Below are 24,564 nucleotides of genomic sequence, written 5' to 3' on the forward strand. Positions count from 1 at the left end.
TGAAAGGAACCTGAAAGAAATAATTTTTACCTTACCAAAAACAATTTCCATGGCAACTGCCTGTGTTACAACCACAGAACAGGTTCTGAGCTAAGAGACACAGTTGAAGTATACACTGACACAGTATGGATACTTAAATCTGGTTTTTGGGGGAAATATTTATGAAGAAGTAGAGGCTGCAGCTGTGTTTCAAGTTTTGTACATTAGTATCCTAATATAAAATTAGAGCAGTGGGTATACTAAAGAAATAGAGCTAAAAAATGTTCGCATCTTGGCTTGCCAAGGATAATAGGTCCACATATACTTGACCATAAATTCTTCAGTAAGATGAAGCTGTGTCTGGTGGTCATCCCCACAGTGCCATCATTGAACCATGGCTTCTGAGATTCATCTTTAATGTCGAATATGTACTTGACTTTTTTTCTTCAGTTGAATTTCTAGCATCCCTTTTACCAATTCATTTATTGGCTCAGCTTGTTAATTCTAACTTGCCTTTGACTGGTCAGACGTGGCTCCTAAGACTTGAACATTGTTCTGATGTTGAGGGAGTACTTGCTTTTTCTGTAAGGACTGTAGATCAGATGGGAGCTCTTTAACACAGGTACTTGAAGCTCAGCTCATCAAGAGTTCAGTGTGATGCGTATACAACACAGGCTTCTAGTTGAGTGGGAGTGGTAGTAATGAGCTGGCACTTCCATGGAGGATGTAGGTCTTTTTAAGAAAACAGGCCAAGCACAGTCATTCAGAGTAGATTATGAATAAATGGTGATCACTTCACTGCCACCACCCCGGACAAGCAGGACTCGCTCTAGTCCCTCGGTAAGCACCTCTAGGAACTCCATGTCTTCAGAACTTGTCAAGGAGACAGGCAAAAGAAAAGTACAAACTTACAACCTGGCATCATAATCTGAAGTTACCTGATCATAGAGCTATAAAATTAGCTGCTTAATTATATATTCAGAAAAGTCTGAACTTTGTATTGAAATTAACCCTGTGAAGTAACCAGGGATCCAGGTGCATACATAATACAAGACTCCTGGTTTGTTATTTTCTAAATGTTATTTAAAAAATGGGAAAACCTACAAATGTTATTCTAAATAAGATAAAAATGATGAAAGAAGAAAAAAAGCCACAATAGGGCAGCTAACAAGATTCCTAGAGAGAACCCAAGTAATTTCTTTTTTTTTTTTTTTTTTTTTTGAGACGGAGTTTCGCTCTTGTTACCCAGGCTGGAGTGCAATGGCGCCATCTCGGCTCACCGCAACCTCCGCCTCCGAACCCAGGTAATTTCTAAGTGAAGCTGCTCAAGTCAGATTTTTCTGCCAGTTCAATTTGTCTTTTTTTTTTTTTAAAGACCTTTTTTTCTTTCTTTCCTTTTTGTCTTTCTTTTTTTTTTTTTTTTGAGAGGGAGTTTCGCTCTTGTTGCGTATGTTGAAGCGCAATGGTGTGATCTCAGCTCACTACAACCTCCGCCTCCCAGGTTCAAGCGATTCTCCTGCCTCAGCCTCCTGAGTAGCTGGGATTATAGGCACCCGCCACCACATCCAGCTAATTTTTGTATTTTCAGTAGAGACGGGGTTTCACCATGTTGGCCAGGCTAGTCTCGAACTCGTGACCTCAGTTGGTCCACCTGCCTTGGCCTCCCAAGTGCTGGGATTATAGGCATGAGCCACCACGCCTGGCCTAAACCTCTTTTTTAAAAATGATACTGGTGGGAATAAGCTAATCTATGTGGTTGCAGTGCTGAACAGTTTCCCTCATGCCAGAAGTCCTGGGATGAAGGTATGATGAAGAATCCATATCTCTTTTTTCCCCTGAGTTAAAGGAGGGTCTATCTCAGCATCTTCCCTAACTTTATCCAAAATAAAAAGGTTTTGCAAAGCGAGTAGAGCCTGAAAAGGAGAAAGGATGTGGATATGCTTTCTGTAGGATTGTGAGGAAGGGTTTTATACACTGAATATTAGCTGTCATGTTGCAAATACACCATCTAAAAAGTCTTCTAGAACTGAATTATATTTGCCCCAACTCCCCTAAAAGAATTAACTTGTAAAAATTCTTACCTAAGACTTTTAAGTCTTCCTTAAAGAGGGAAAGTGGGGGCATAGACAATAACTTTTTATAGTTACCTCGTTACCTCATCTCATAAAGAGGCTAAGGAGATTTTCCCTACTGGAAGTCCCACTCTTGGAAAGGATACAGTTTTCATCACCCTCGGGGTTTCGTGGTGGCCCTGGCATATTCAATAAAACCAGCTTTGCTTCATGGGACTTGTTAACTATAACCTCATTGAGTTTAACTGCTGTATGCATCCGCCTCACATTGGACTGGTCTCTGAGTGGGGAAGAAATTAAGATTGTTAAGGTAAAAAGAAAACTAGCTATACAGTCAACCTTAAAAACTTGATATCCAGAGCTTTTTCATTTGACTATGGATAATCTGATAAAATGATTTTTCTTTTTTTTTTTTTGAGAGGGAGTTTCACTCGTTGCCCAAGCTGGAGTAAAATGGCGTGATCTCGGCTCACTGCAACCTCTACCTCCTGGGTTTAAGCGATTCTCCTGCCTCAGCCTCCCGAGTAGCTGGGATTACAGGCACCCACCACCATGCCTGGCTAACTTTTTTAGTATTTTTAGTAGAGACAGCGTTTTACCATATTGGCCAGGCTGGTCTCAAATTCCTGACCTCAGGTGATCTGCCTACCTCTGCCTCCCAGAGTGCTAGGGTTATAGGCATAAGCCACTGTTCCTGGCCTAAAATGATTTCCTTATGATATTAATATCTGGGTTTCCTCATTCTCTGTTCGCTTATTTTATACTAAGAACACAGTATGGAAGTGAACTATGTGGATAGTGAGGATGGTTAGCTTGCGTACACTGTTCATTGGGAGCCAGTAGGAACAGGCAAGCAATAATGAGGTGGCTAGATTCGGGGTGAAATGAACAGACTCTATCCTGTGTATCCAGGCAAAGTCACAAATTGTGCCACTGATTAGGTTATTATATTTCACGACAAACTTGGGAGTGGGAAAACTTACGGACGCATGTTAAGCAGGTCCTGAAATCCTTCCATTGACTTGGCTTTTTGCCCCCGGGATGCCATGTACTTGTCTTTTGTCCAAGTCATGTGTACCTTCTCCTGATAGGTTTCTGTCTCTTCATCCTCATCAGAGCCAATGCTGGTCAATCGTAGCATTGAGTTTCGATCTTTCACCAACTGTGCCTGAGGAAGGTCCAACACAAGTTATTCTACCAAATTTTCTCTCATGCTTCATCTTCAGTTATTTTGAAGTAATAATGGGGTTATAGTGGAATAACTGACAGAGTGAGAAGGAAAGAATTTGTCATCCTGCAAAAACAATACAGTATCATCCTTTTCAGTGACAGACTTTAGAGAGCCAGGACTGGATTGATGCAGTAAGGTCTCACCTCTCTGTCTCGCTCTGTTTTGGATAGCCGCATGTGCCGGAGCATCTGGGACCTCTGCTCCATCATCAAAGTGCGCTCATAAGTATAAGCTGATATGTCACTGTCATGCTGCCATAGACATCACACAAAGGGGGCAAAAAGCACAAAGGAGAAAGAAGGATGAACCACACATTTTTATTTCCAGTCACTAAATTAAGCCAGGGAAAGCCTCACAATATTAACCTAAGTTTCACCCCTGTTTCGTTTAGTCATTGAGCTACATAATGTTTTTGTGGTTGCTGATAAAATCCAGAGGCCCTGAGAATCTTTTTCATGATCTAACCAATACACGTGTTGCCTTGAAACACAAAACACAAACTCTAGTCTTTTTAATACTGTTCGATTTTTTTTTAAAGCCATGTGTGATTTTAAGCTGAATATATGAATTAAAATTTCATGCAACTATATTAAGCAGATGAGAATCTGGCAGAAATATCAGGGCTGTGTAATAAACAAGAATGCAAAACCAAAAAGCAACATCAAATATGCATCATATATACATCCTACTTAGGTCAACAAATTAGGGGTTTTTTTTGTTTTGTTTTGTTTTTTATGGCACTAGGAGATTAATCCACATTTAGAGCTGAATAATTTCCCAAACCAGAAAAGATTCAAGGAAGACAGGGAGAGGAATGGGGGAATGAACCTCTTGTATCTCAAACTCAGCTTTCTCACCATCTCCACCACTTCTACCTCCGCCTCAATGCGCAAGTGATACAGGAAGGTGGCTAGGTCCTTCTTCATCTGGATACTGTTGTCTTCTAGTTGGGCTACTGTGAAGATCCGTATGCTGCACTTTCGCCACACCTTAGAGAGAGACATACGTATATGGAAAATTAGAGCAAGGAGGCAAAAAAAGTTACTTCCTAAGAGACATTGTGGTCTAGAAGAACCTTGCTATATATAGTATGAGGGTATTTGCTCCTAGCTTCCTACTTGCTATGTTATTGTATTAGGGCAAAAGATTGACTAAACACCACATTTAATACACTTTTAAGGAGTCCTTAATTTCATAACAAGAAAACACTGGCAAAAGAAAAGATGGCTCATGATACATTAATAGGGTGCTTTATTCTGATAGTACATTGATGACAACATGCAGACTATAATATTTACTATTTTAAATTTCAGTTTAGTCTTACCACAGAATGGGCATGTATATGTGTGCAATATACAAACGATAGGCAGGTTTCAAATACAAAGACAATGATTTCTCTTAAGGTTGAAATTGGAATCACTGGAGAGCCCAGAATAACTTCTAGCTCTTCTGATTCTAAGCCCCGACACTATATAATCAAAGGAAGAATCTGTCCAGTGAACCAGGACAGAAGGGAGAAAGACTTTTGTGGAAAAAAAAGGTGTCTAAAATACCTTGTGCTGTTTCAGTAGGAATGGTAGTAGCATGAGCATCCCCCCATCATGCACAATCCACCACACATCAATGTTGCCTTCAGAAAATTGTTCCACATTGCTGGGAAAGAAGGAGATGTTTTTAGCCACCAGCAGTGCGAGATGGGCAGCAGTTGTCACTCGAACTGTGCCTAGGGAGAAAAAAGAATAAGCAGAGAAGACTCCTTAGGCTTGCATTGCTTCCGATTGCATCAGGAAGGCAAGCAAATGCTCTTTTTACACTTATTTGAGCAAGGGGTCCTATCTACTTAGTAGGTTATATCTCATTAAGTAACAGAAATCATTGTGAAAAATCTGAGTAGCTAACAATTAGACTGAGAACCATAATTTGTGTTACTAGGTATATTCTGATTACTACATTTCTAAGGGGGGATATGTGAATTTGGGAGATTATGATGCTGAAGAACAATCCTTCCAATTCCTGTGAGGACATCAATATAGAAAATCACATATGAAAACATGGCAATATGGAGATAATTTCTAGCACAAGACCTGACAGAAATAAGTAATTCATGAACATAATGTGAAGCTGAAGGGGATGGGCAGAATCTGGGTGTTACTACTGGCAGTGTTTTGGGTTGCCATATAAGACTACGCTTCAGCAATGGAATAGCATCTATTTTAAGAGGCTGAGGTGACACAGATTTAACTATATCCCCTTGACTTAGGCCCTTAGGTTTGTATGAGAAATGGTTGGTACCAATGAAAGTCTTCCAAGCGCGGGCATCTTCGCTTTGACGCCAGCCATTAGGCCAGCCCATCACCACTGTGTTGTGCTTCATGCCCCCAAGGCCACATGACTGGATGAGGTGGGAAATGCCCTCTCTCAGTTTGGCGGCCACCACCAGCTGGCAGAATCCTTTTACCTTCTCTGCCTCCATTAGGTGCTTTATGGTCTGAAAGAGACACAGGAGCACAACACTGAACTGCTTCACTCTCGACCTTTTAACCCATTATTCCTTCTCCATCTTATATCCCCCACCTGTTTCCAAAGTCTGCATAAAACTATATCGCCTACAGAAAAGTCCAAAAAGTTAAAATTATCCCAAAGGAATTTCATGATCTTTTGTCTTTTTCACTTTCTAAGTGCTTACTACATATTTTTACCTCTGTAGCTGGTTGTCTACAGGGAGTTTCTGTGCCTTTTCCTTTTTCTGCTTTTGTTCCTTTGTACCATACCAAAAAACTGGGAACAGGGATCTCTATAAAGTGATTATTCAACATTCTCAATTGACCAGGGTGATTCACTAGCGTGAACACGATCTTCTTCCTGCCTCAGCCCCAGTCATGCCCTGACTCATCTTACCAGAAATTCAATATGATGACTCAGTTTCACTTTAAAATTTTTTCAGGTATGTTTTCTTTTTTGCTTCTCCCATTCCCATATGCTTTTTGACATTTTAATGGTGATTATTTATGACACTAGTAGTTGCATTACTATTCCTGTATTTAGTCAAGCCAATTTGGAGATATCTCATTTACACTTACTCCACCCTCTTGGTGGGAAAAGGAAGGGAATAATGGTGTGGAAAATGGAATGATTTTCACAAAGGCACGGATTAAATTAGTGATATGACTAAGAACTAGGCTATCCTGATTTTCAATCCTGTGTACCTTTTATTAATTTTTAGCATTATTCTGGACTAATGTTTCCTCAGCATTTCTAGTGTTTAGGATTTCATGAGCATTCCAAAATGAATGCCATTGAACACAATGGCATTTCAAAAGCAATAGGATTAGTTCTATCATATATAGTAAGTATTAGAGTGAAAACAACTTCCTTGTTAAAGAACTTTAGTGTTCAGAACAGCTAACCAGAAGTAGCAAAGGAATCTTACTCATGATACCACATAGATTAATAAAGAGAAGAAAATTTGGTCAGTATTCCTTGTTGTCACAAGATTGAGAGGAATCCTCTCCAAAATTCAAGCAATCAATTTATTTACATGACTATTCTCAGTGCTGAGATTAATGTTTGGAGTGTATTTGAAAATAATGTTTAGACTTAATAATCTTATAATCTAGTAATGTTTTAAATGGGAAGAAAGAATAACTATTTTCTGGCTCATCTTTATTACTTGGGAGAAAGTATCCGAAGGTCAGCACTAAGTGAGAAACCTCCTAGATCACTCAGGAACAAGATTCAAGTAGAAGTTTGAGGTCTTACTACTTAGCATCACAAAGCTCTGTAAACCGAGTTCCAATACATCCAAAGTCTGACTCTTACCTGCTCAGCAGCTAAAGCTTCACCATAGTTCTCTAGGAAGTTCCCCACGATGACAGAGCCCACAATAGTAAGACCTTTTCCTGCTTTGAGCTGTGAGGCAAAGGTGAGGAGGCGAGGATGCTTGACATGTAAGTCTTCATCTAGTTTCAGTAATACAAGCAACTGAGGCCTGTGAAGAGGTTGGTGGGGGTTGGAGGGGAGGAGAAAACATTTTGGGTTTGGGGAACAGAATGACAGACGCCACCCTTTAATTCAGGAGATCTGTATAAAACAGGTAACTTGACAGAAGGAAGAGATCACAGGAAATGACAGGATGAGAGTATTATTTTGAATGTTCCCAGTACTATCTCAAGTTGATCAGTCTTCAAGGAAGAATAATAAATTGTAGAAATCTTGATCATAAATGACATGAAGAAAAGGGAATAAAAAATTAAAGATTTACAATAGTTCAAAACCGGTCCATTATACCAATTTCTTGAGCCACAAGGTTTTCTTATCCTGTAATCAACAAAGCACATATTTTTGTGTGTTAACTATGTGCCAAATACTGCTAGTGTTGATTTCTTTACCTCCAGTTTTTAGTGTGTGGAGGTCCTTCCTCCAACCGAAGCAAAGCAAACCGGGCTGCACTGAGGGACAGCCCCCGGATACCATCACCCCATTCTTTCTCAGCTCTGTGAGAAAAAGAAAAGAGCAGAGGCAAATTTAAACTATAGTAAGCATAATTTTAAAGAATAATGTTTTTTTTTTTCTGAATCTAAAAATCACATATGTGCAAGGTAGAAGATTAAAACCCAGATTAATGATAAAATGTTCTTTACTAACATAATGAACCTGCTGTAGGCAGATCAACAAACAGCACCCTGCACCAACAGACTGCAGGCATAAACAGTTCAGCATAAAGCCTGAAGGGGTCACTCATTCAGTCCTTCTATGTAATTCTTTAAAAGCAATAATGTAAAACAGCAATTTAGATTAGAAAATTATAACAGACCTGGAAGTTAAGTTACTTTGAAAATAATGCAGAGAAGGGAAAGTTCAATGTAATCTTCTGAATGTTATTTAGTCCTCATTTTTGAAAGTTGTTAGTAAGTCTTAGTAGTTACAAAGTTGTTCAGAACTAATTTCTTTTTCATTTCAGAGACAATCCCTTGACTGAAAAGATGAGTAAAAATATTTATATTTGTGTTGTACTTCGTTTAGTATGAATCATTATTTGGATAGGTCCTTTGCAATTTTCCACTGATCCATTCATACCTTCTCAATGGATTTCCCTTGTGATGAAAGTTTGCATCGGTAAGATGGTTAGAGAATTAGGGGTACAAAATATAGTTATGAACAAAATGAAATTACCTGAGTCCTTAATGTATTTTCACTGAGCTGGCTCTAACCAAACTAGCTAGTCTTGCTACTTTTAGCTGTGATCAAGATTAAATCCACACTCACCCTTGGTACTCAATGTACTTGTAGATCATACCAGCTATTACCATGGCTACAATGGCATAATACCAGGAAGAAATGAACATCAGAGCCAGACAGATACTCATTCCCATGAAAGAAAGGGCCCTAAAAAATTAAAAACAAAACAAATACCAAAAAGTATTTTTTAAAGTAGCTGAAAAAGAAGCCTATGTTAGAGGTGCTTCTCCAAATATCTCTAGTGAGGGATTATTAAAAACTTTGAAACTATTATAAATAGAACTTTTATAAAATGCAATAAAAATGAATTCTTAATTATCACATGCCTGGATGCTGCAGCAATGTCAAACTGCCACAAAAGTTTCTAAATGCTTATTCTCAATTCTATGGTTGTCTTATCATGAAACAGTCAGTAGATGGGCACTAAACCCCAAACTGTACTTTGCATTAGAAGATGTTTCCAACTGCTGGAAAAACATAAATAACAGAACACTATGAAAGTCATCTGTAGTTCTGAGGACAATTAATACTTACGTGGCAAAGCAGGGATGGACAGACAGTCAGAAATGTTAATAACTCTAGGATCTTTTAAAAAATTTTCATGTAAACGTTTCTAAAATTTTATAAATATTTATTAGCATAACTGCAGAACTCACTAAGAAAAATTTGCTATTATTTTTGGACGGTACATAAGAGAAACCTGGCAGACAATAAAGAATTACTTGTTTTGATCACACAAATTAGGTAGACAACTACATTTACTGAAGGTTTTCTGTGTACAGAATGAACTTCCTAGCTCTATGATGAATTTTAAAGAATGAACAGGAGAGTTAATCTGGAGAAAACTAGGATGTAATGAAAATATAAGGCAAAGAGAAAGAGAAAAATAGAAGCAAGATAGCAACAAAAAAAGTTCATAAAGAATTTTTTTTTTTGAGATGGAGTTTTACTCTTGTTGTCCAGGCTGGAGTGCAATGGCACAATCTCGGCTCACCACAATCTCCACCTCTTGGGTTCATGCGATGGTTCAAGTGATTCTCCTGCCTCAGCTTCCTGAGTAGCTGGGATTACAGGAATGCACCACCATGCCAGACTAATTTTGTATTTTTAGTAGAGACAAAGTTTCTCCATGTTGGTCAGGCTGGTCTCAAACTCCCGATCTCAGGTGATCTGCCTGCCTTGGCCTCCCAAAGTGCTGGGATTACAGGTGTGAACCACTGCACCCAGCCGCATAAAGAACTTTGAACTAAAGTTAAAGCTACAAAGGGCATTAGAGGCATTAAAAATCAGTAGAAGATTTAAATTTTTGCCCAGTAAAGGTTACATCACAGCCCACCATTGGTAAGTGAAGTCAGAAAGGGAACAAGGAGAAAGTCAGCAAAGAAGAATGTAGCAACAGGTACATACAGGACATAATTAATGAGCACTTAGCTATGAGAGGAAAGAGATGGGATGATAGCCAAAAAACTTTCATGATGACCCCTTCAGGACTGGGGAGACTTAACTACAATAGCAACAGCAGCAACAGTTCGTTGAGAGCAGAGCTCTCATAGTAAATGTACCAGGCACTATGATAAGCACTTTAGATTTATTAGTCCCATTTTACAAACAAATTAAATTAAATTTTGCATGGTTATGTGCTTTGCTGAAGGGTACAAAAGTAGGACACAGTAGAGCTGAGATTGGAACTTAGATCATCTGACTCCGTAGCCGTAAGGGACAAACAGGAAAATAAATATGCAAGAGAAGGATGTTTTAACCTGAAATTTATAGCAGGCTGGAAATACTTATTCTGTGCTTTTACTCTATTCTTATTGGGTGTTATAAGTTATTATGAAGTGATACAGGAAAACAGGATGGGAGGTGAGGATTCAGTTTAGAATTCAAAGTTGAAACTGTATAAAATGGCTGACAAAGAAAAAAATTTTATCAAGAAGCCAGACTCTCCTAGTTTTCTAGTTCAAAGATGGGTTCTCTTCAAATGTGAGTAAAAAGAAGAGAAGAAGCAGACTTACCAATGGTAGTAGCGGAATCGGGGTCTCCAGTTGGGTGTTCGAAGTAATGTTTGCAAGGCACATGCCAAGTTTACAAAGAGGTAACACATGAGAAAAAACCTGAAGAATAAAAAAAGAGGAATGATTATTACTGGAAGATGATTCTTTGAGGGTTAAGTAACTGGAGACCTTTGCTGTATTGACGCCTGTTTCTAGACAACTAACCCCTGATTAAATAGGAAGCAGAGAAACTTAAACCTCTCCCCACAAACCTGCTAATCCTTCTCTGTTCTCTCAGTGACACAACCACTCTTTACCCAGTTGTTCTTAGGATAATCCACATTTCGTCTTCCTTACCCTTGTTCCAAATTCACTAACCAAGTCCTATGGATTCTACTTAAAAATCTCTAAGCTGCTTCTCTTCCTTTTCATCTCTATTACTAATCACCTTAGCTCAGGCTCTCATATCTTCTTTCCAATTAGCATTCCCAGCTCAATTCTAGCCTCCTTCGAATCCATCTTTTATACCAGACTGATCATCCTAAAGCATTATCATTTTCTTCTCAAAGATTACCCACTACTTCCAGGTCCTCTGTGATCTGGTCTACTTACTGCTCTATTCTGCTTCTCCCTCAACATGCACCCTCCCCTCTAGCCAAACTACTTCCAGTTCTCCGGATGTGCTACCTTATATCATTCCTTAATTCCTTTAGACACATTCTCTGCCTGGAATGGCTGTCATCCCTTGTTTTCTTAGCAAATAACCAGTCATTCTTCAAGATACAAGTATCACTTCCTCCACAAAATCTTTCTTGCATTTCCGTCTGTTTAGATGTCTTGCTTTGGTGTTCCTGTGGTACTCAGTGTTCACCTTTAGCATGGCACTCATCACACTATATATGGATTATTGGTTTCCTTATCCATTATCAGTGCCATAAGATCGTCTTATCCATCTTTGTATTCCCAGAGTACCATATTAGACAGTGCCATCAGTAGTAAGTAGTAAGCCATCAGTAAGTCACAGGTGAATAAATAAAAAAACTAACAGTGGTCATAAAAGCTACAACCAACTGATAATGAATTAGAAATGAAGCCAAAGAACTCAAGTTAAATAGGTAGGCAAAAACCTAATAACTTACAAAAGTCAGTGCTACTTGAAAGTTCTCAGAAATGATTTTTATTTAAGTGAAGTTACATCCGTTGTTAGCCCACTCTTGTCACTACTGTTATATGACTAATGGAAATAAACATGTATTCTTTATCATTTAAACAAGAAAAACTGAAGAGAAGCATTGGTTCTTACATGGAAAGAATTGGGGCCACAAGATCCAGGGAGGCAATAAGTATTCCAAGCTCTGCAATGGCAGCAGTTAGAAGTAAAGCCCAGGTAGGTTCCCCATTGGCTTTGCTGTGGCCAAAAACCTGTACACAGAAAGGAAATATCAGGCATAGGAGCACTGAGTCAATGCTCTCTGATTCCTCCAGCCTACGGTTTCAGACATGTGGAAGATAACAGCGTTACAACTGTGATATCTTTTAAACACCATTACAGACTCACACGTAAACTTATGCGTGGAATTTAGAGGGTCTTGTGCTAAAAACCCATGTCCCTACATTTATGATCTAGTAATTTCTAAGCCCATGAAGACCATACTGTTTCTCATTAAAGCTGGGAAAAAAAGAAGAGGGCATTTAAAAAGGTCACTTACTCTTAGAAATGGTATGATGTTATCCTTAGCAATAGCTTGTAGCAGCCTTGGTGCACCTGTGAGGCTCTGAAGTCCAGCCCCACACGTTGAAAAGAAGGAGCCAATAACAATCACCCATGGGGATGGCCAAGATAAGGTGCCCACCACCAAATTACCTTTCACAGCATCCCCAAATCTGGAAAGGAAACACGAGTGGGGAAATTTAATCTGGAAATAACTTTAGACTGAAATACTAGAGAGACATTTACCCCCTCATTTTTTTTTCTTTTTTTGTCTCACTCTATCACTCAGGCTGGAGTGCAGTGGCGCAATCTTGGCTCACTCCAAAGTCCATCTCCAAGTTCAAGTGATTCTCCTGCCTCAGCTTCCCTAACATCTGAGATTACAGGTGTGCACCACCACACTCAGCTAATTTTTGTACTTTCAGTAGAGACAGGGTTTCACCATGTTGCCCACGCTGGTCTCAAATTCTTGACCTCAAGTGATTCACCTGCCTTGGCCACCCAAAGTGCTAGGAATACAGGTGTGAGACACAGCATCTGGCCCGCTCATTTTTCTTTTTTTTCCATTTATAAGTTTTAGAGAATCAAAAATGAGGCAAATAATATTATGAAATATAAAGATAGCCAGATTTGATCAAAAGCCAAATTTGATCAAAATTTACCTATATTAGGAAAAAAATACATATGGGGCTAGAAAATAAGCTAAGCTTCAGGTGTAACTTTCCCCTTCAGAGTATCAAAAATATCTGCTTTTTAGAAAAACTGAGATCTCACTGCACCTATAATTCTGTATTATTAAAACATAAGCATTTTTCTGTGTCATAAAAAGCTATGAATAAAAATTTGTAGTGATTTGAATAATAGTACTCAAGTCTTATGGCACATGCACACTCCATACCAGTCTTATGTATTAAAATAAAAATATTAAGATCACTGCTAACTTTTTTTGAGATGGGGTTTCACCATGTTGGTCAGGCTGGTCTTGAACTCCCGACCTCAGGTGATCCACCCGTCTCGGCCTCCCAAAGTGCGGGGATTACAAGCATGAGCCACCACGCCCAGCCTGATCACTGCTAATTTGATGGGTGAAAGATGGCATCGGCCGGGCGCGGTGGCTCAAGCCTGTAATCCCAGCACTTTGGGAGGCCGAGGCGGGTGGATCACGAGGTCAAGAGATCAAGACCATCCTGGTCAACATGGTGAAACCCCGTCTCTACTAAAACTACAAAAAATTAGCTGGGTATGGTGGCGCGTGCCTGTAGTCCCAGCTACTCAGGAGGCTGAGGCAGGAGAATTGCCTGAACCCAGGAGGCGGAGGTTGCGGTGAGCCGAGATTGCGCCATTGCACTCCAGCCTGGGTAACAAGAGCGAAACTCCGTCTCAAAAAAAAAAAAAAAAAAAAAAAAAAGATGGCATCAGTTTTATTACTTGTTTTAACAATTTTTAGTAAGCACACAAAAAGTAATGTGCAAAAAACAACAAATGTACATCTGAAGATTTCCACAAAGCAAACACCTATGTTCCATGCAGGTCAAGAAACAGAACACTGCCAGTACCCAAAATTCTCTCTTATGCCCATTCCCAATGATAAGCTCTTTCTTCCTCTCCACTATTTACTCTCCTGATCTTTTTTTTGTTTGTTTGTTTTTTGAGACAGGGTCTTGCTTTGTCACTAAGGCTGGACTGTAGTGCTGTGATTATGGCTCACTGTAGCCTTGACCTCCTGGGCTCAACTTGATCTTTCTGCCTCAGCCTCCCCAGTAGCTGCACTACAGGCATATGCCAACAGGCCCAGCTAATTTTTTACTTTCTGTAGTGACAAGGTCTTGCTATGTTGCGTAGGCTGGTCTGGAACTCCTGACATCAAGCACTTTTCTAGCCTCAGCCTCCTAAAGTGCTGGGATTACAGGCATGAGCCACCATACCCAGCCCGCTGACTTTGAATACTATGTAGTTTTACCATTTTAAAATTTTATATAAATGATATACAGTACATACTTTTATGTTTGGTTTTCTTCACTTAGCATTGCTTGTGAATTTTTTTGGGGGGGTGGGTATATATTGCTATGACTTACTTTGATTGCTATATGGTTTTCTATTACATGAATATATAATTTAATCATTCTACTAGTGATGGACATTTTGATTATTTCCAGGTTTTGGCTATTAAGAATAATACTTACAAAGGGAAAATGAAGCAGTCAAAAACAAAAACAAAAAAACACTACTGTGAAAAATCTTGTTAATTATTCTTGATGCATATGTGTAAGCATTTCTATTAGATATATCTAGAGAGGAAATGCTGAGTCATAGGTAAGTGGATGTTCTTCTTTAGGAGATAATAACCAATAGTTTTCCAAAATGATACTCTAATTTACAGTCTCAATAATAATTTTTATTTTATCGTGTAACTTACGAAAGCTCCATGAATTTCCTATTACAAGGGTATGGTGATATACTATACTACATACATACATACATACACCCACACATATATACTGTGTTACATACATATATACACTGTGCTGTTTATTTTTGTCAACAATATTTATATTGCATCTATTAGGCTTTGAGTCCTCAAAGAGCTCAATGTGTAGGTAGAGTGATATGAAAACAAGTAGCTACAATATAGCATCATAAATACCATAAAATAGTATATTCAAATAGAGTGGCTGAACAAAGGGAGGAGTGTTTACCTCTGTTTGGGTGAGTATGGGAAAGCTTTACAGGAGGAAAGACCCTTAGCCTAGTCTCTTAGAGGATGAATATGAGCCAGCTAAGTGGGAGTAACCTATTCTAAGCAAAGGAAACAACAAAGACTAATGTGTATACAAGTGGAGATATAACAAGACATATTAAACTCTAAGTTAGGGAATTTATGAGGGAATGGCAGGAGATAAGAGGTAGAGAGGGCCAGATCACAGTGATGGATTTTTTTTTTTTTTTGAATCAGAGCCTTGGTAAGTCACCAGGCTGGAGTGCAGTGGCGTGACCTCGGCTCACTGCAACCTCTGCCTCCCGGGTTCAAGCAATTCTCCTGCCTCAGCCTCTTGAGTAGCTGGGACTACAGGCATGTGCCACCACGCCCAGCTAATTTTTGTATTTTACTATAGAGACAGGATTTCAGCATGTTGGCTAGGATGGTCTCAAGCTTTTGACCTCATGATATGCCTGCCTCAGCCTCCCAAAGTGCTGAGATTACAGGCATGAGCCACCACACCCAGCCAGTGATGGATTTTAAGAGGCATTGGCAGGTGCTGCAGCAGGGAGGTTTTTATGTTCAATTTTGTGTTTTAGAAAAGCCATTCTGGTGGCAGTGTGGAGGAAGGATTAGAGGGTAGAACTAAAAAGGAGATTATTACAATAACATAGGCAAAAATTCTGAAGGCCTGTACAAAATGAGTGATGTGGACAAAGAATAGGAGACAGATCTGTGTAGTGTGGGCAATTTTAAAAAAAGAATAGGAGAAAGGGCTGAGGATGGTGGCTCATGTCTATAAGCCTAGCACTTTGGGAGGCTAAGGCGGGAGGACTGCTTGAGCCCAGGAGTTTCAGACCAGCCTGGACTAAATAGTGAGGCACCATCTTTACAAACAAACAAACAAACAAAAAACTAGCTAGGTGTGGTCCCAGCTACTTGGGAAGCTGAAAAGGGAGGACTGCTTGATGCCAGGAGTTTGAGGCTCTAGGGAGCTATGCTTGCACCATTGCACTCTAGCCTGGGCAATAGGGCAAGGCCTTGTCTCTAAATAAATAAGCAGAAAAGAAGACAAGAGAAAAGAACAGAAGATGAAGAAAGTAAGTTTCAGGCTTTTATTTAGAATGCCAAACACAATTAGATACTTATCTCTCATAGAAGAGATGCTAGAGACACTTGAAATTTTTTTTACTTGCTCTTACTTTTGGTCTCGTTTCTGAACAGTTCTTCATGTACAGGGAAGTCATTATTCAGACAAATTCACTGCGTTTTTGAAGAACTATAACTGTCTCACATATTTACTAGAAAATACTCGCCTCTTTGGGAACTACATACATATATTTTCTTATTGTTAGTCATAAATGATAGCTCAGGTTGGGTTATTTTTTTGAGAAAGGGTCTCACTTTGTCACCTACACTGGAGTGCAGTGGTGTGATCTTAGGTCACTACAGTTTTGCCTTCCCAGGCTTAAGTGATCCTCCCACCTCAGCCCCGCAGGTAACTGGGACTGCAGGTGCACACCACCACACCTAGCTAATTTTTGTGCTTTTTGTAGAGACAGGGTTTTGCCACATTGCTCAGGCTGGTTTTAAACTCCTGAGCTCAAGCAATCCACCCGCCTTGGCCTCCCTAAGTGCTGGGATTATAGCAGGGGCCACAGTGCCTGGCTGTGTTGAGTTTGTAACTGTCTTGGAGCTATGTGGAACGATCAGAAGTCATGGCAGACAGACACAGAATTGTTACAAAGAGATTAATTACTCACTTGTCTCTGAGAACAACCCCTTCAATACATGCACCAAAAAGGACAACGTTGCTTAAATCTACCATATTGAGAGTCAAGGAAACTGTTTACCTTCTAACATGAGATAGAAAGTAGACACTCAGAATATTTCTTCTGTCAGTAAAATGAGTTGCTAAATACTCCTATAAATTCTTTTTTGAATTTTCTATATGAGGTCGACAGATTATCTGGCAAGAAGTGAAGTGATAGAAAGCAGGTATCTTTGTTACCAGGATAAAAATACTGATCATCTAGTTACGTTCCTATGACTAAGACTCAGACCAGATCCATAAAAGGATACAGACAAAGGAGGTGGTCAGGATGGCAAGGATAGTACCAATGGGAATAGACTTCTGAGCATCTTTCAGATCTCCAGATCTGTTTGATCCAGCCATGATACCTTTAGAGATAAGGGGAAAAAATCAAGTTAACTTCTTGGATACTTTGATACTGATACTGATAGCAAAGACTAGAAGCAAATCTAGGAACCATGAGAATTCTGCTCCCCTGAGAAAAATCACTTCCTGGGTCTGACAGCTTCTAAAATAGACAACAGCTCATGTGCTTACCTGTAACAGAGGGAAAGAAGATTCCCACTAGAAGCGTGAAGGAGGTGGTGATGTCAACAAGAACATATTCATGGTTTAAGCTGCCTAAGACATCAGAAGATTTGGCTGATGGCTTTTCAATGATCTCTCCCTTGGGCAGATAATTACTCCAAAGATTCTCTAGAGTGGGAAAAATGGGAATTTAAGCAGCAACAGTATGGAAAGAAGATAATCAGATAATTTTCTACCGAAACAACATTCAAAATCAAGTTCCTCATTTATACAGTTTCTAAAGGTGTGTCTGCTTCTACATGAGCACATATACACACACATATTGCACAATAAAACACACAAAAATAAAAATATAGTGCTCTTTCTTATCTAGTTTAAATATAATTTGACAAAATGATTTGGTACATATAAATGCAGTTTAACTTTACTAATGCAAACCAGTAAAAGTTAAACAGAGTAAAACTAAATGCCCCACAAATCCCATTAATATTTTTTATTAGTCATCAATGCTGTTTCTATTACCTTAATGTAAACTTACTTTTGGGCAAAGAATTTCCAGACCAAACATTTATGATAGAAGTCACTTAAGGAATGTTTCAGGAATTTAACTAAGGAAGATACATGTGGGTGTGGACATTCAAACAGTTCTATTCTGTCAGTGCAGGAAGAACATTGGCAATTTTACAAGACACAGAATATTTTATCCGAAGGTTAGAAAGTGATTTGCTCAACTCTGCTCTGAAATGGAAGTGCATGTTAGCAGATACCACTCTGTAAAGGAGTCCTAAATAAGGACAGCTTTACTAATGGAAAAACAGAAATATGTTGAATTAAGAGCCGTGTGGCGTGCTTAAGAAGGCAAGTAGCACCATGGCAGCGAATCTTTATGGACAGTAGAAGAATCTAAGATGACAAGGCCTATTTTCCTCAGAAAACAGTAAAAACCTTGTCCAATAACTCCCTAACTTACCTGTAATGATACCACTAGCCAATCCAGGAATGCCCTGGATTGAAGTGACATTATTGTGAACAAAGTATTCATCACAGGTGGCATTGAAAAATTGACTCGAGTTACAAAAGAATCTCCATAACTTTGATGGGACTGTCATGTTGTTAATTTCCTTGGTCTTAGAGCAAACATCAATGTGTCTTGATGAAAGGGTGCGGTTACCCAGCATGCAGACCCTAAGTGAAAAGAAATAGGGAGAGAGATCAAGTAGGGAAAAAAAATACATTAAAAAAAAAAAAAGTAAACAGGTTAGTAAAGGAAACAAGAACCTCATCTCCAAGAGCTTCTACTATCAAAGGTAGGAAAGAAACTAATGTTTATTTATTTATAATTTATTTCAGCACTGTGAGTGGTGACTTAACATTTTCTGCCAATTTAATCCTTACAGCAACATCACGATGTATTAGAATTTCTATGTTGTAGATGAAGTTATTGAAGTTCAGGAAGTTAGGGAGTTAACTGAATGTTAGGGAAATATAGTTCTGTGTCCAAGGTCATAGGTGGCAGGTGGCAGTGACAGAACTCAAACTGAAGAACTGCCTGAAGACATTATGCTGATTCATCTTCCAAAATTTTTGGCTAAAATTGTTAGGTCTAAAAGAATACTGAAGTCCTTTTGTTGTTCTTATAAAGAAAAAGGTACTCCTCTTTTTTTGGCCTAGAAAAGCCTGACATTCATAAAAACACCTTGAAAATGTTATGCTAAAAGTGGAATCTTCTGACTACTTTGCAAGGAAAACAGCTTGGCCAGAATTAAAAGGCAAATCCCTCGATGGCCTAAGAGAAAACTGTTTTTGAACTTCTGCCTAGACCCAGTGGGAGTGAGGGTAACTATAACACAAATATTAACTGCGGGTTTTATTTTTTTCTTTAACCCAGAGACACAAATATAAACAAAGGAATAATACACCCATAGTTAAAATACCTCTCAGATTCAACAAAGAGACATTTAAAATTTGCAAAATGATTGCATATATTATTATGAACCATGTACCTACTACTCAGCTTCAACAACTCTCAACATTTCTCAGCCTTGTTTCATGTATTCTTCTAGATCTGTCTTGTTTTGCTGGAATATCTCAAAGAAAATGCCACGCATTATGACTGTGTACTGATCAAAGAAGAAGAGAAGCCTCAAAGGTGAACTTGAGGCAAAATGGAATTTCCCAAGTTGAGATACAGCCAGACTGTCAACTTTAGAACTTTTATGACTCTAAAAAGGACCTTCAGCTATATTACAGTCCCTAGACAAGCAGATTAAAAGTTTAACATGGAATCTACTTCTGCCATCATATAGCATGGCATAAAAGAAATAATGAATGGGGAGTCATAAAATCACAGTTCACCTTCTTGCTCTGCCATTTATTAACTCTGAGGTAAGTCATTAAGCCTCAATGGACCTGTCTTTTTGTCTTGAAAAATCTCTTTTTCTGTAATCTGGTTAAATCAACATAGGACCAATGAGCTTGATCCTCAGATAATCCAGATGACTTTTCAAGATAATCCTGTAACAAGACTACAAATAACACTCAGTGCCAGCTAGTCCCTATGCCACTAGTCAAAGGGAAAAGTGGGCCTATGAGTCACAGATCTGCACAAATCCATTACTACTTCAAAAAACATACTTTAAGGTATTTGCACTATGGAGTTGAAGGGGGAGGTGGATGATAAGAGAGTACTTAATGGGTACAAAGTACATTATTTGGGTAGTAGATAAAAGCCCTGACTTGGGCTGGGTGCAGTGGCTTACACCTGTAATCCCAGCACTTTGAGAGGCTGAGGTGGGCAGATCACTTGAGGTCAGGAGTCCCAGACCAGACTGGCCAACATGGTAAAACACTATCTCTACTAAAAATTCAAAAATTAGCCAGACACGGTGGCCTGTGTCTGTGGTCCCAGCTACTCAGGAGGCTGAGACTGGAGAATCACCTGAACCCGAGAGGTAGAGGTTGCAGTGAGCCACATAGTGCCACTGTACACTCCAGCATTAGCGGCAGAGCGAGACTGTCCCAAAAAAAAAAAAAAAAAGGCCAGGCTCACGTGATGGTAGATCACCTGAGGTTAGGAGTTCGAAACCAGCCAGACCAACATGGTGAAATCTTGTCTCTACAAAGAAAAAAAAATTGCTGGGTGTGGTGGCACATGCCTATAATCTCAGCTACCTGGGAGGCTGAGGTGGGAAAACTACTTGAACCCAGAAGGGAGAGGTTGCAGTGAGCTGGGATCATGCCACCGCACTCCAGCCTGAGCAACAGAGTGAGACTCCATCTCAAAAATAAATGAATAAAAAATAAAAGCCCTGACTTCACCACTCACAATATGTACATGTAACAAAATTATACTTGTACCCTCATAAATATATACAAATGTTTAAAAAAAGATGAAAAAAGGCAGTTGTATTAGAGTTAATATTACATACATATAGAGACACATGCAAATTATTAATATTTCCTTTTATTTTATTAAACATTTTAGGTTTCCTTTGATTCCCTTGATTTTTCATTAGTAAAAGAAATCCAACATTTAAATACCAATAGTTCAAAACATGTATAATAAAAAAGATTATGTACAATTATCAGGGAGAAAAAAACCTAGTATCTGTACCTAAATGATTGTTATAGCTACTAGTTCTACGTAAGAAAAAGGATGAACAGGACATAGTTTGCTGGGAGGCTTCCTGCCTAGACAAGGAAGGAAGTGTAACTGGGCTTATCCAAAGGGGAAAATCTCAGAGAGACTCCATGAAATTCTGACTTGGAATTATCATACCACCAGATACTTTCCATTACTACCCAATAAGGATGGTTAGGCAGAGAGACAGACACGTACGGGAAGTGTGGAGGGGCAAAGGAAGACTTGATGGCTCCAGCATAGATGGCCAAGATGGACACAATGACACAGGCCAGAAAAAGTGAGGCAAACTTGTTCACATAGCGTACGCCGATAAATACCACTAATACCATAAGGACCAAGAAAGCTGTGCCATAGACACGCATGTTATTTAGCATGGCTGCTGCTTCCTTGAGTGCATCATCACTGCGAAAGATGGCAGCCCGGGGAACGATATATACCTGTTAGGTTAAAAAAAGTACAAAATTAGGTTATTCCAAAACAAGTAAAAAAGGCTGTAGTTGTTTGCATCTACTTTTACAAAAGAAAGCAAAGCTGAGACAGAAAATGACTAGAGAATTAGCCTAGTTTCTAATAGGATCTGAAATGCCTACAGAATGGGATGTCATGGTATATATATATATGTTTGGTCTACATGCTGTTCTGAATAGCTACATTTCCTAATAGAAAGGGATAAACTAATAATTTTATTTATAAGGTTATATAAAATAAATATAATAATCATCTTTAACTCTGATTCTGCTGTCACTACTTTAAATAGTAAACAATATGTCTCAGTGAGTAGAGAAATGAGAAATATTTTATTTCATAGGGAAGAAGATATCAAAAATGATAAAATTTATTTTACTTTTTCCCCATTGGCGCAAGTCTTGCCTCCAAGGCTTGACCCTCTTCGATGAGGTGGCAGAGTGGTGGCAATCAGGTAGAGAAGAAGGAACAGGCAAAGGGAATTTCAACCTTTTAACCTCATATTCACAGTAAGAAGCCAATTCAGGTGGGCAGTCAATCACCTGATTTATTCCTACAGCCAATCTCTCAGAAGCTTTCATATCAAAGAATAAACCCAAATCAATATTTCTGCTACATTATACACCACAATGAAGTCATTACTTACCAGAAAGATTTCAATGGCACCAAGAATGTACATGGCTGCTGCAAATGTGGTACCAAGATAAAAACAGAGGCCAACAGCCCCGCCAAATTCTGGGCCCAGTGCTCGGGAAATCATAAAGTATGAGCCCCCAGCTAAAAGACAAAATAGAAGATGAATAGGAGAAAGAGTGTGTATTAGTAAGAGGAATGTGATCAAATCATAAATAAGAATAAAAATATACAGGAAGGCTAAACGTTTCAGGCTTCTATAAACCCTGAATGTGATAAAAAGACTTGCTTGTGGGAAGTAAAAGATGACAGGGTTATTGTCGGATATACTGCACATCTAATGTAATGAGCCATGTGAAGCAATACAGTTTGCCAGCATTACTTAGAAATAAATTAGAGAATATTTACTATGACTTGAGATGGCCCAATAAAATACATCTGGCTGGGTGTGGAGGCTCACACCTCTAATCATAGCACTTTGGGAGGATGAAGCGAGAGGCCTGCTTGAGGCCAGACTGGGCAACACAGTGAGAAGTTATCTTTACAAAAAATTAAACAAACCAAAACAAAAACAGGGCACAATGGCTCATGCCTGTAATCCCAGCACTTTGGAGGCCAAGGCAGGTGGATCACCGGAGGTCAGGAGTTTGAGACCGGCCTAATCAACATGGAGGAAACCCTGTCTCTACTAAAAATACAAAATTAACCAGGTGTTTTTGCAGGCTCCTGTAATTCCAGCTACTCAGGAGGCCGAGGCAGGAGAATTGCTTGAACCCAGGAGGTAGAGGTTGCAGTGAGCCAAGATCGCGCCATTGCATTCCAGCCTAGGCAACAAGAGTGAAACTCTGTCTCAAAATTAAAAAAAAAAAAAAAAAAAAAAAAAAAAAGCTGGGCATAGTGGTATACACCTTTAGTTCCAGCTCCTTAGGAGGCTAAAATGGGAGGGTAGCTTAAGCCCAGGAATTGGAGGTTGTGTGAGCTGATTGTGTCACTGCACTCCAGCCTGGGTAACAGACTGAGACTTTGTCTCTAAATACACACACACACACACACACACACACACACACACACACAGACACACACATTTTTCTAACTAATACAAGCTAAGAATATGACTGAAATTAACACATTCTAGTTTAAAAAATAGATTTTTTTAAAAGGCATCTTAAAGTCAAGTGGTAGTATGTCTATGTGCTATAGACCATTAGTCTGTTGCAGCACAGAACAAACTAAATAGTACTCTTTTCCTCAGAAGTTTGTACCTCTTGCTTTATAGCATAAACACAGAGTCAACACTGATAAATCCTGAAATACAACCTTGGCCTACTAACCTGGCACCACTCCATTAGTGGCAATGGCACTCATGGAGATAGCAGTCAATATAGTCTGCGGGGAAAGGGAAAGGAGAGCATTGTTACTGTGCAAAGATAACATTTCTATACTACTTCTCCACTGGTGTTCCAAGACCACTTGGCAAACATTTAACTCCATCTCCTTTTATGGACAGTTATACCTAATGATATGGAAATAAGATGATATGGTTCACTTCATTGCACTAGTCATACCATTAATATCTGGAGGATTCTGTCAAAATGCTCCCACATCAGTAGGTCAGGTGTTATTAAGAACTGCTAATCTCCTCTGGCCAGTTGCGGTGCTTATGCCTGTAATCCCAGCACTTTGGGAGGCCTAGGCGGGCAGATCACCTGAGGTCAGGAGTTCGAGACCAGCTTGACCAACATGGAGAAATCCTGTCTCTACTAAAAAATACAAAATTAGCCAGGTATGGTGGCGCATGCCTGTAATCCCAGCTACTCACGAGGCTGAGGCAGGAGAATTGCTTGAACCCAGGAGGTGGAGGTTGCAGTAAGCTGAGATGGTGCCATTGCACTTCAGCCTGGGCAACAAGAGTGAAACTGTCTCAAAACAAAACAAAACAAAACAAAAACAACTGCTAATCTTACTCTGGATTTCCTAGTTACACAGGAAATACAGCATAGTATACTCAAAAGAAGTAACTAGAGAACGCAGAAAATAGGTTAGAACCTGACTAAAGACTAAACACAATACCAAGAACAATATTCAGTAAGGAAGGGAACCCCTGAAGGCTTCTGAGCACATAGGAACTGCATTTAAAAAACATTACCTGGTAAGCACAGTACAGAATGGACTGCAGATAGGAGTAGCTGGAGGCTGAGTGATTGGTTGGCCGGCTACCACAGTAGTTCAGTGAGAGTTAAAAACTACAGAGGTGGTAGTGTGAATAAAAAGGGCTGAGTGTAAAAGATTTCAGAAAGAGAATAGGTTAGCTTTGGTAGCTGATTAGATGTGAAAAGCAATTCAGAAGGCAAACATAGCCTTAAGGTTTTAACCCTGAGAAACTTAAAAAAAAGGTGGTACCACTAGTTTTAAGTTACTAAATATATGAACTGTGCCTGCTTAACCTGTTTTGCTCATCAGCTGTATACCCATCAGCTGGGCATAATATAATGGTAGAGTAAAATGGTCATAGTGGTAAAAGAGGACAGCAGAAACCTGTAAAATTCATCGTTGTGGCTG

At 39.2% G+C, this 24,564-nt stretch overlaps 1 protein-coding gene and 1 long non-coding RNA gene across 9 annotated transcripts in view; one reads left to right on the top strand and one right to left on the bottom strand.

Moving 5' to 3' along the window:
- Positions 1-126: 126 nt before the first annotated feature.
- The window catches only part of SLC12A6 (solute carrier family 12 member 6), a 100,417-nt gene continuing 75,979 nt past the window's right edge, over positions 127-24,564 (bottom strand). For 2 of the 8 annotated variants that reach the window (XM_032261255.1, XM_032261254.1), the window contains 20 exons: positions 23,337-23,391; positions 22,019-22,149; positions 21,103-21,344; positions 18,235-18,449; positions 17,274-17,432; positions 17,006-17,104; positions 16,687-16,744; positions 12,224-12,398; positions 11,818-11,936; positions 10,536-10,634; positions 8,548-8,667; positions 7,671-7,775; positions 7,102-7,270; positions 5,575-5,770; positions 4,836-5,005; positions 4,140-4,271; positions 3,426-3,533; positions 3,035-3,219; positions 2,198-2,331; positions 127-844 (listed from right to left, as the gene is read on the bottom strand). In XM_032261255.1, coding sequence (XP_032117146.1) covers positions 753-844; positions 2,198-2,331; positions 3,035-3,219; positions 3,426-3,533; positions 4,140-4,271; positions 4,836-5,005; positions 5,575-5,770; positions 7,102-7,270; positions 7,671-7,775; positions 8,548-8,667; positions 10,536-10,634; positions 11,818-11,936; positions 12,224-12,398; positions 16,687-16,744; positions 17,006-17,104; positions 17,274-17,432; positions 18,235-18,449; positions 21,103-21,344; positions 22,019-22,149; positions 23,337-23,391 — 2,763 coding nt within the window. In that variant the 3' untranslated portion in view covers positions 127-752. Of the gene's footprint in view, positions 845-885; positions 918-2,197; positions 2,332-3,034; positions 3,220-3,425; positions 3,534-4,110; positions 4,272-4,835; positions 5,006-5,574; positions 5,771-7,101; positions 7,271-7,670; positions 7,776-8,547; positions 8,668-10,535; positions 10,635-11,817; positions 11,937-12,223; positions 12,399-16,686; positions 16,745-17,005; positions 17,105-17,273; positions 17,433-18,234; positions 18,450-21,102; positions 21,345-22,018; positions 22,150-23,336; positions 23,392-24,564 lie in introns of those variants that run through there. The other 6 variants (XM_032261258.1, XM_032261257.1, XR_004263769.1 and 3 more) reach the window with 5 other exon arrangements.
- LOC116538735 lies at positions 842-1,343 on the top strand. Its single transcript, XR_004263770.1, has 2 exons — positions 842-1,170; positions 1,284-1,343. It is a non-coding gene; the product is annotated as an uncharacterized LOC116538735 (long non-coding RNA).

The sequence above is a fragment of the Sapajus apella genome, unplaced genomic scaffold (genome assembly GCF_009761245.1).
Source record: "Sapajus apella isolate SASKATOON/1434 unplaced genomic scaffold, GSC_monkey_1.0 scaffold122, whole genome shotgun sequence".
Lineage (NCBI taxonomy): Eukaryota > Metazoa > Chordata > Mammalia > Primates > Cebidae > Sapajus > Sapajus apella.